Here is a 12,295-nt window from a genome sequence, read left to right as displayed (position 1 = left end):
TTCCTCATCTACAGGGAAAAAGTGGCTGTGGGTCAGCTCCACCGATTCTAAATGCCTCTGTGGGGTAAAGGCAAACTGGAGTGGAGAGAAGCCCTCATCAAAGCTTGCTCAATATTTATACTGTGCCCTAAAACCAGAAGACAACTTTATAATAGTCACCGTGTGCTTTAAAGAAATGCCACATGTCCCCCTCACTGGGGTGACAGCAGTCTCGCTTCCCTAAGGACTTCACACACACACAGGTGGACCACTAAGGGTGCCCGCACTGAGCCCAGGTGCTGAGGAGCCGCGATGGGCCAGACAGCCCACCCGTGTCAGCCTCTCACTAAGTTAACCACAGTCAGATGGTCTCTCCCACGAATGGGACTGAATGCAGTGAAACCCACCCAGAACCTGGACCAGTCAAATAATGTCCACCCTACATGGAAAACTATGGTACATGACCTGACCATTCACTTTATTTATAACTTCATTTCTGTACTATCTTAGATATGGCCTATGTTTCATATAAGTTGGGGGTCTAGCTAAATTTCAAGGTAGACCAGTTGATTACAGTTCCCGTAGGTACTTACCTAGCTTTGTGTATTTCTAGAACACGTGTATAGGCATATGTGTGGGAGTCAGGATAGGGCAGAGTTGGGAGACTCAGACTCAGTTCCTCCCTCATAGTAGACTGGGCTGTGGGGTCAGATCAGGGATACGACCACAGAACACTTGATTTTGTTGCTCCCCAGTTTCCTCCATTGATCATATCAAGCATTTCATTTTGGGGAAGTGACAAGTAAATCTGAGGCAGGCTTCCAAGACAAGGATTTTTTTATAGGTCCAGCATTTTCAAGAAACTAATGGAGACGAAGGGAATGACCTCTGAAAGCTACCGCATGCTGGGCTTGGTGGAAGCACATCATGCCTGCCTCTTGCCACCCTTTGGAGAGGTCTACCTCCCTTTGTGCAAAGGCGGAAGCTGAGGCTGAGAAAGTCGAGTGCCCACTGTATCAAGGTCAGTCATAACATCCTTCCAAAGCAGATAATCCTCCCCCAGCACCCTTCCCCTTGGCTCCAGAAAGAGAAACAGGATAGGGTCCTGTAGCCTTTGCCTCCTGCAAAGGGTGGGTTTTATCAAGCTGACTGCCCACCCTTCCTGCCAGCACTGCAGGAGTTACAAGGGATATTTAAAAACAGAAACAAAGCCATTCTAGATCTCTGTTGAATGTCCCAGAATTTCTGATCTTATTAACCATAACCTCCTTTATCAAAAAGCTAGGCAGTACGTCATTTCATAGGATGCACTCTGGCAGGCGTCAAGGACAGAGGATTGAGGAAAACAACAACAAACAATCCTGTTCCTCCAGGAGTCCTTCCAGCGCTACCAGCAGTGCCTGCAGGAAGGCTGTGACCCGCTTGGTCCTCCAGTAATCCGTCACCTGGCACTGGCACGGGGCCAGTGTAACTTGAAAACACAAGCACGAAATGCAAGTTGCTAACCGGATTAAACAGGTGGTGCTTGAAGAGGAGTTTAGAGCTCTCCACGCATCTTCTGCCCCCAGGGGAGAAACAAGGAGTGGTTTGAATGGATCACATTTTATATAGGTGTGGGAGGGCCCCCGGCAAGGCGAGCTCCCAGGAACAAGGCCGCCATCCTTCTTCCTCCTCCAAAGCAGTATTCAGGATAGGGCGATGAACCTGACGAAGAAGGTCTAACCCAAACTTCCCCAGCTCTGGGGAAAAGCTCTCTCTCACATCCTGTTCTGTCCCTCACCCCACATCAGCATGGGGACATCTGTGACTCATGTTTGGATATGGGGAAATGTGCAAGGCAGGCATCTTGGGCCCTCTGATTTTCAGTAGGTAAAGGCGTTTTCACAGAGATCCAGCGTCCCTCACTAGTGTTCCACAGCGCTAACAAGTGAAGTGTTGCTCTGCTCTACTTCAGTCTCTGCACACACGCTTCCCTGGGAGGCCCCAGTGGACCCGCTGTGCCCCGGAGGAAAAGGACTTACTGGATGCTTACTGTGTCCCAGGCATTGTTTTAAGCACTCACTGCAGATGATCCCATCAATCCCATCAACTCCCTCCCACCCTGGGAAGTAGTTTTAATTGTATAGATAAGGAAAGGCAGGCTTCAAGAGGATCAGGAATCTTGCCAAAGGTCACAGAGCCGGTAAGACTGATTTAGAAAGTATCCTCTATAATAATAATTCAATCACACTCTGTATGGTCCAATGATGGGACGTCTCTAAGTTAAAGGGAGCTGTATGCTCAGCCCAATTCTGAAAATTACCCATGTCCAAGTTCACATGTAACTCATAGTGTTTACTATGCACTTGTATCCGAGAAGACGTGATGCAATCTCTAACTACACTGACTTTCTTCCCCTTTCAGAATAAGGGAAACCTTACTAAAAAGAATGGGATCTGAATCGTTCAAAAATGATCATACACTATTAAAGAAAATTGCCTTTGTGAATTCAAATACCCTGAACTCTAGGCTGTTCGGCAACTCTGCTTCTCCGATTACTGACCTGTTTTCTTGGACCTCAAATATGTCCAAAGCTAATTTCCATTAAGGCCTAGTTGTTTTCACTAGTATCTCGTCTCACTGGCATTGATGACTCTCTAGGACTCTGCTTCCCCAGCGCTGGCCCACTCGGCCAGTCACAGCTTTCCCGGCCCTTCTCTGTGTCTCTGCCAGTACTTTCTGAGGTCAGCCCTGCTCTCACCACCATTACTCCTTGGTCTCCAACCTGCTCTCCCACCTGCATTCGGGCCTCCCTCCAACTGTTTCCACCTTCCACCTGCTGCCCATGTGCTCACCATGAAGGACCATGGTTGGCAGGCCTTTCGGCCCTCTGCCCCTCAGTTTCCTTATCTGTAAGCAGGGATAAGCCCTCTCTGCTGGGAAAAATGCAATCCCCAACACTCACAAAGCACTTAGCAGGGGAAATGCAGTTGATAAAAGTGGATCTGTTTCTCCTGAGTCTGAAGTCTTTATTTTGGTTTCTTCTGGGCATGCTGGAGGAGAAAACAACACTTTCCGGAACCCAGAGGCTTCTTCCCTACTTGTCTAGTTCTCCTTTTCTGCCCCAACAGTGAAGATCGAAAGACAACTGCCTGTACCCTCTCCGGCCCTTCTACCTGCTCAGACTGTTTGGTCTTCTCAGCTACGATGGAGTTCACGAACGCGTGGTACTATGGTCATGGGGGAGCAAGAGGTTGTGTGGGGGGGGGTGGCTTGCCTCGCTGGGGAATTACCAGAACTTCTAGGTGCTAAACAAAAACCCCCAAAGGAGGGATGCAGAGGCTACTTCATTTTAATCCAGCCCCTGGCAATGCAGCATCAGAGCCAACGTTAAACAAAATAAACATCACCTATCAGAAATAGGTTCAAAAAGGATTGAAGGTACACCTTCGTGATTTCAGTCATCAAAAAGATACCATAATATTCCAATACACTAGTTAAGTAGAAAATGAACTGATTTTTGTTACATAATAAAATAATAATTCAAAATAATGACAATATAGAGAAGAATTCTGCATTTTATTGCACTCAAATTACATTAAACAGAAGACATTTACATTATTCTTAGAAAAATCCATTGATATTGCCCAGTGTGGCACATAGTTGAAGACAAGGCTCATTAATTCAGGTATATGGAATTAGAAAGTATTTAGGAAGTTGACCACAGCATAATGAATCCTCAGTTTCCAGAGTTCTAGAGATGATTATCTACAAAAATCCAGCAAAATTTTACTCATTTATCAGGTCTATGTCACTCCTACGTCTCCCTAAAAAAAATAAGGCTTTATAAAAAGTAGTGTTCTATAATTCATATTATGAATTAAGAGCTTTATTAGAATTAGAGTAGCAACTCTGTATTACCTATATCACAGCTTTAGAAAATTATTGCTTTTCTTAGTAACTCAATCTTCTGGATTTCACCACACACTGGATCAGCATGCATAACTCACTACATTGTAACTATGATCTATAATGATAAAAATATAAAATCTCTTTGATTGTGACCCTAAAAGCAGGGGGGAAAGAAAAGTCATCTTATTTTAAAACAATGTTAACATTATCAAAAGCTAACTCTGACATGGAAATGAAATTACTTCTTATGGCTATTTTTTTTTTTTTTTTAATAGCTCATGGTCCTTTCAAAATGATGTCACTACCTTCTTTTCTAACAAATGAGTATTTTCATCACAGCAACTATGTCCGAGCCAAAATAAACCACATTAAAAGTAGAGGAAACTCTTCAAGGCAGAAAGAAAAGGCTCATATGTCGCAAACAGCAGCAGGCAACGTGGCTGTGCGGGCACTTCTCACACAAAGTCCTACATCAACCCAGCTAGAGGCCTCGTTCTCTGGTAAGATCACAGTGCCGCCTTCAGTGTTGGGAGGGCATACCTTAATCAGCAAAAGGCAGAGTAACCTTTAAGATGCACACCAGTACTTTATACAGGTTTTCTAAAATTTAAACAAATGCCGAAGGGACAAAGCTATTATATGCCTGATCCGAGGTGCCCAAGAGAGTTTCTGCATGACAGAGCAGGCCATTCCTTTTGCCTATATCCTAGCAAGGAATTTTCATTGTTCCCCCTCAATTTAAAAAATAAATTAACCAGGATAACTTAAGACTTTCACCAAAATATTCAATTTTCCTAATCAATGAGCTAACGGCTGCGAACCTCCAAATTGGAGTTTTACCCTGAATACTCCAAGCTAAGGTAGAAATGTCCTATGAGGGCATCAGTGCAGATATATACAAATCTAATCTTCACAGCTAATAGTGACCATTAGTAGTGTTCTTCAGAGTGCAAGCGCGGGGCACTCTTCATGGCTTTGAGATCACACTTAACGCAGATGACACAGGTCAGTCCGACAGACGTGGGGGTAATCACTAGCCATATATATACGAAACCCTGCCAAGACAATTGTCGCTACATCGTCACTGTAATCAACTGTTACCTGAACACCACACATAAATGTAGGTAAGATCTGAAGCTGTGTCACAAAAAGGAAGAGAAGAGAAAACCCAAAGGATCCACTAATGCTATCGAAAACAGACATGCAGGAGTGTAACAATGTAATTTCTGTTTCTAAAAACAAAAACAAAAAAACACTAAAATGCCAGTGGACTACAATTGATTGGAAACATCTTTAGTGTTCATTCCCAAAGATCTTGGTCTGCTCAGTAATTATGTCACAAGATCTATCACAGCCATCTTTTGGAGCGTATGCTTAGGCTGGTCCTCCTGTGGTAGTGGGGGCAGTCTTTCTGCAGCTTTAAGTATCTGCAAAAATAAGGGGAAATCTAAATTAAAGGACCAACCAGACACAGACTGTGAAACTGCTTCATTCTCACTCTACTTTAAGAAAACAAAACAAAACAAAACAAAACACCCACCAACAGAAGTAAATGCTTTTTATGCATTATTGTTGTTTTTATGGGCAACTCCTTCAACAGTGATTAACTACCCAGAGAAGTCCCTGGGAATTATTTGCAAAGCAGCTGATGAAAACTTAAGCTTCTTAGAGAATCTGAGAATTAACAACTAAATTTAAGAATTTCAATCTTTTGAGAAATACAAGCATTAACTCTCTTTCTCCCGTCAGTATTTTCACTATATTAGTAAGAAATGTAACAGAGGAAAAAAAAAATCTAGCATGGTATTTGAAAAACAAATATAGGAAGGATTTCCAAGGAGCAACTAGATTCTGTAAGTTGCAGTTAAAATACACTAATATAATCATATGTCAGTTTTTAATGTTACTGACAATACAAATGATCAGGCAAAAAAAAGAAGTATACTGTCAAAGTCATTCTTGTCCAAATTTTTTGCACAAACTTTCTCATTCCAAACTTTAGTATCTGGCTGATTTTACCATCACAGCATTAGATCTGTTACAATCTGAGTAGGGAAGAAGACGGTGCACTTAAAGGTCCAACCAAATTTTGAAATAATTTCTAAATCTCGAGTATGAGCCTTCCTTCCTCCCTTCCTATCTATCCATCTACATATGTGTGTGCGTGCATGTGTATTCAGAAGTTTTTATATGAGCAGATTTGGTGCTAATGTGAGGTAACTATATCCAACTTTCATATATCCAACAGAAATGAACATTTATATACAAAAGACAAGTATGAGATTATTCATAGAAGCTTTTTTCTAACAGTCAGAAACTAGAAACATTTACAATAGCTATCAATGTAGAATGGATTTTTTTAATGTACATATAGTAAATGGCAATGAATAAAAACCAGCACTACACTCTACAAAGCAGATGAAACTCAGACACGATGTTATGCAACAACAAAGAAAAGTCATCAAAAAAGTGTATCTGCATTTGTGTGTGTTTGCTTCTGGTTTTCTTTTATTAAATTCAAAAGCAAGCAAACCAATCAATGGTGACAGATCAGCACACTTACTGTTGGGGGGGATGTGACTGAGCCGGAGGAGGGAGGGTTTCTGGGGTGCTAGAAGCTTTCTGACTAGTGGTACAGGAACAGATCACAGGCACAGTTCCTTCACTGGCCACTCAGCAAGTGAGCATGTCTCTGTGTGTTAATTACACCTCAACAGAAAATGTTTTTACAAATGCCTTTGACTTTAGGTTATCTTAGAATCTATTAGTGAGCTAGCCTGGGAGAGGAATGAGCATTCCTGTAACTTGTGCCATCAAACATACCTGAGGTAGTAGGAAGGTGTTTGAGGCATAGTGATGAACACCGATCAAAGGAGAAATAACCTAAAAGCCCAGTTACAATTCTGAAGGACCCAAAAGTATGCTCCTGCATATTTACTTATTTTTTTAAAAGATTTTATTTATTTATTTGACAGATAGAGATCACAAGTAGGCAGAGGAGGCAGAGAGAGAGGAGGAAGCAGGCTCCCCGCTGAGCAGAGAGCCCGATGGAGGGCTCGATCCCAGGACCCTGAGATCATGACCCAAGCAGAAGGCAGAGACCCAACACACTGAGCCACCCAGGTGCCCTGCTCCTGCATATTTAAAGATGACTCTAGTCAGAAGTGGTTCACTGAGTGGCAAACCCAGTATGTCTGAAATCGGGCCAGTCACCTCTGCTACTCTCCATTTCCTCCTGCCTCCAACAGGTTCATGAAGGGCTGACCATTCATTCAATCAGGTCAGGAACATAGGAATCGTCCTCGACTCTTCCCTTCAGTCAGCCCTCTCTCCCCGCAAACTGCTTCCCATTTCAGTTCCCATGAGGTGATCCGGCCAGTCCTTGCCCCACAGCTGAAGCATCTTGGGTCTCCAGCTTGGCTCAGTACATCTGCCCCCTTCCTCGTCTCCATCTCCTCACTGGCCTGCTCTTTTCAAATCTGGATTTGATCATGTGACTCCTCTGCTTAGCATTTTTTAGTGGCCTCCTGCCACCTTTAGGCCCAGATTCAAATTTTTAAACATCATATACGGGACACTCCAGGAACTGACGCCTGCCTGTTTTTTCACTTGTCTTCTTACATCTTTATATGGCCCACTGTCCTGGTTCTTGTTCTGCAAGCACTTGCTTCCTCTGCTCCCCACCCACCAGTTCCTGTCACTTCTAACAGCACCTCAAAACTCAGGTCCAGCACGACAACACATGGGGAGGCCTATCTGACTCTCCATAGCCTTGTTTGCAATGTTGGATTAGTTATCCCTCCTTCTCTGTGCTGCGCTCAGCACAGCTTAACCCCTCTGGGGGGTTAAGAACATCACAGTGGTTGTTTTACTCAGCTATACGCCCAGAGGACTGGGACCTGCTATGGGGCAGGCACTGTCTTGTTGTTCGAGTCTGGCTGGGTGCCTTAGTGATCATGTTAGGAAATGCTAGGTGACAAGGGGAGGCCTGAGTGAAAGTTCGCACAGGTGCAGCAGAGCAAAACCATCACCACTGCTAGACCAGCCCACGGTGGGATGAGTTACAAGTGTTACCTCCATTTTCAGAGAGACGGGAGCAACAGAAACACTGATGCTTACATAGCTCCATCTTGAATAATAAGATTAGCACCATAAAACATTAATTTCTTTTTTTTCTGGCATGGTATGACAGAAAAAAAATCGTTACTGGAAGCAGTTAGTAAAATGGCCTTAACATACTGTTTGGCAGGAAATTTTACTCAGATGAATTTTGTAAGTGATTCCTCCATAAATGAATCAATTTGTGCTATGCATATTTATTGTGTCGTATTGCCAGAATCACATGCTATATGATTTCAAGTAAAAATCTGGGTTTGGGGGCACCTGGGTGGCTCAGTCTGTTAAGCAACCGCCTTCAGCTCAGGTCATGATCGGGGGCCCTGGGATCGAGTTCCACATCGAGTTCCCTGCTCAGCGGTGAGTCTGCTTCTCCCTCTGCCTCTGCCTACTGCTCTGCCTACTTGGGCATGTGTGCTCTCTCTATCAAATAAATAAATAAAATCTTTTTTAAAAAATCTGGGTTTTAGGAGACAGGTAAAAACTCACTAAGGAGCCTGGATTGCAAAAAAATTTTTTTATAAAAGATCTGATATTTAAAATGATCGATTTCTAATATCAGAATGATCAATTCCCAGGACTGACTTTGTGAAGAGCAAAGCACTTATAAATTTACAAATATAAAGAAAAGATGACAAAATTCAAGCTACTGGACAACTGACTTTTCTACCATAAATCTTAATCTTCAACACTTCTGGGTCCTAGCTGAAGTACTAACGTAGAGTAAAGGACAGATGCTGAACAAAATGACAGCTCTATCTTTATCATATCAAAACAGCTCTCAGAACTCATCAGCCCTTAGGCCTTCCCTTATGAAAAGTCCTCTAGAGCACAGAGGCCCAGAGCCTGAATTCCGGAGCCAACAGGCAAGGGGCAGCATCCGTTCTGCCACCCATCGGCTCTCACACCAGCTTCGTTGCGTCTCAGTTTTCTCATCTGTGACATGGAGATAACAGCATGTCTACCTCTTAGGCAACCGGAAATCTTAAATGAGTTAATTCATGGAATGTGCTTAGAAGAGCTCCTACAGAATGCTTACTGCTTCCTAAAGGGTCACACTCCCTGTCCCTAGTGTGTGGCTCAATACAATGGTGAACTAAGACAGTCCCCGCCCTGCGGGGTTAGAGCACACCAATAAATATATTATTGCGAACTTTGGTAAACAATATTAAGACAGCATAACCTATTCTCGGAATGATCAGGGAAGGCAAAGGAATCATCACTTAAGATCCCAAGGGCCAGAATAAAGTGCACTAAGAGCTAGCATGTTGCAGAGGTCCTCCATTAACGTTTCTCCTGAATAACAGATTTTCAAGATTGGAAGTTATGGAGCATTGCAAAGTTGGGGAAAACAGGCCCTATCATCAGTGTTCCTGCAGTTTCTGTAATCTCACAGATTGTTAAGCACTTATAAGAGCAGTGGGTTTATTGTACATGAAGATCACGAATACAGATCAATGATTATTCTTTTATAAAACTGAGTAAAAGAGGTTGTAATATAAACTAGACTATGAAAATAATGGGAAATAAGCAAAGCAAGCGCAATCATTAAAAATACATATTGCTAACTCTTGGCCTCACAGTCTCTTCTGGAAAGGTCGCACTGTAACTGGGCAGCGGGTTAATCCAATTTTTATGACACCAAATTACAGGTTACAACTTCCTGAGCAGGTCTTTCAGGGTTTAACTTCTCTTGATTCACCTCGAAGATCAGGCTAATTAATTACTAAACAAAAATAGCCACGGTAACCATTTATTTATTGGGAGCTTATCATATGTCAGTGAGTACACATATTCAGCAAATCTTCGTTTTTATGTGCCTCGGTTGTTAAATACCTCCTCTAAAATAGCACCTCCTTTCAGCACCCGAACCACTGGGTATTTTATATATTATGTTGCAAGGAAATTCTTGTGTTCAGCTTATAAAACATGGAAAAGAAAAGCACAGAAATTTCTGGCCAGAAAACAGTATTTATGCCTTTGCTAAAGTCAGGTCAATATTAAAAAATATGAACTGTAACTAGAAAAAGGCCAATGTTGTAAAAACTCATTATTTTAAAAAATACTTTTAAGACAATTTCTTTAAAGTACTGGACAGTAATCAAAATGCTAATTCAGTAACGTGCTCTGCCTCCTCAAGACAGAAACGAGGCCGTCTGTAAAGCACCACTCAGCAAGAAAGAAGAAATTATAAGGCAGGATAGAATCAGCAACACCCCCTGCTCTGTGCACCTTTCCTAAACACAAAATACATGCACCTGCGCAGTATCCATCATGTAAAAGCCCAAATTCTCCATGGAGTTCCATTCTTATTCACATTATAATACCACAACCCAGTTCTTTTAAGCATTTGTACAGATGACTAAAAACGTATGTGGTATAACAATCACCAAAACCTAAAACATCCCAACGTGAAATAAGCAAAGATGAGCTGGGGTATACAACTAAAAATATTCTTTGATTATAAAAGTTATTTTTTTTCCTTGAAATTTATTATTTAATAGGATTTGGCAGTTATTATTTCTACCAGACTCAAAAAGAGTAATGCATATCATTGCCACAAAATTCACATTAAGCGTAATGTAAAAAATAGGAGCAATAATTCAACCATTAAGTGACACAAAAAGAAAGAAAATGGAAATAAAACACAGAAATAAGAGGAAATATACTTGGGATAGAGGTACTGGAAATTCCCCTCTTTATAAATCATGTTTCCCACTATGAGAACAGGAGGTTTCTATGTTAATTTCTGGCTGCAGGTAGAGTTAATGTCATCTCTAAAATGCCATTTGAAAGCACAGGCCTTGGTCGAAATGATGTTCCCATTCCCTAAATTCACTGCTGTGAGAGGGACATGTGGCAGAGGGGAGGGAAAAATGCAGAAATGGATTAACCCAGTGGGCTGGAAACAAAGACTTCTGGTACTAACGAGGCCCAAGGCACTAAGATGCCCTCATGGGAATGGGGAACTAGAAAAGTCAAGTCACTAAATTATGCACTACTAAACTCTCATCTTAAGGCAAATCAGATTCCATCATCAATTAGCTTATCAGTTAAAAAAAAGGTGGGGGGAACCCCACCTAACTACTACTACCACCATCTATAATGGTCAAAATCACATGGTACTTTGATCATTACTGCTCCTCACCTTCCAGCTCAACAAACAGGGACTGGACCGAATCTGACGTGTATTTTCCTTTACTTTGGCTCAACTGATCAAACACAGACAATTTTCTCTTTAAACCGAGGTACAATTAATCCTTCTCTCAGGATTTTTACCGTTCATAGACTAACTTCCTATAGCCACTGTGACTATCAACAGTACATTTTAAGTTAAAACAGAAAAGGAAAGGGCGATTCAACCAAAAAATGTCATACCTAGTGGTACTTCCTGTTGTTCTTCACCAGGGGGCATGTGCGCTTCTAAAATAAGTAAGAAAATTACAATCCATTACATACTGCTGACCGTGTTTCAAACACAGATTGTATTTAAGTTACAGTGATTATTTTTACAGACACTTCTGGGATACGATTGCAATGATGACAAAAACATTAGGTTTTCACACTATTACAACAAAGAAGAGTTAGCGGTAACTTTGCAAAGTGCTGTATATTTCTCAAGTGTTCTGTAAAACAGGCTTTACATCATCTGCCTAACTGACTAATCATGACCAAAACTCACTGCCTGGGCAAAGGAGATATGAACTAAAACCCCGGTCTTCACCACAATTTTGCATCAGACTTGATAAGAGAGCTGAGGAAAGAGGTCTAAAATATCTTGTTAAAGAAGTTTTTAATACACAACCCTAAATGCAACATGAATGAAACAAGGCAAAGAAATTGAAAGAGAGTCCTAAAAGTTCATTACTATCCTTAAAAAAGTTTCTGAAAAATAATATTCAAGATTACATATTCCAAGACTGGCCAAAAATAGGGATATGACTTCTAAACATCTTGCCTTTTTCCCTGGCCACTTCAACCCATTTGCATCTAAAGAGACCGTAGACAGACCTTATCAAATAATGGTATAATAATAAACTGATCTGATTCCGTCTATCGAATTATATCACATTTTAAGATCTTCATATCTAACAACCCATTGAACATTACCTTAATTTAGAGATAAGATTATATCAGTTTTCCTTTTGCTCCTGAAGACTTGGAACAGACTTAGGTCAAAAGGAAGAATTTTTATAGCATTTTCTAAAACTCATATATTGCAGCTATTTAACTATTTTTCTATAGTTTTCTATAGTTATCATATTATAACTATAATATGCAGCTATTTAACTATTTTTCTTCTTAAATT

At 41.3% G+C, this 12,295-nt stretch overlaps 1 protein-coding gene across 4 annotated transcripts in view; it reads right to left on the bottom strand.

The window, feature by feature from the left end:
• Positions 1-12,295, bottom strand: part of ASPH (aspartate beta-hydroxylase) — a 222,553-nt gene that overhangs the window by 121,416 nt on the left and 88,842 nt on the right. For all 4 annotated transcript variants that reach the window (XM_045998610.1, XM_045998609.1, XM_045998611.1 and 1 more), the window contains one exon: positions 11,365-11,409. In XM_045998610.1, the coding sequence (XP_045854566.1) occupies positions 11,365-11,409 (45 nt within the window). The remainder of the gene's footprint in view (positions 1-11,364; positions 11,410-12,295) is intronic.

The sequence above is a fragment of the Meles meles genome, chromosome 1 (assembly GCF_922984935.1).
Source record: "Meles meles chromosome 1, mMelMel3.1 paternal haplotype, whole genome shotgun sequence".
NCBI lineage: Eukaryota > Metazoa > Chordata > Mammalia > Carnivora > Mustelidae > Meles > Meles meles.
Note: the sequence above shows the minus strand (reverse complement) of the source record. Positions and strands in the feature narration are given on the sequence as shown.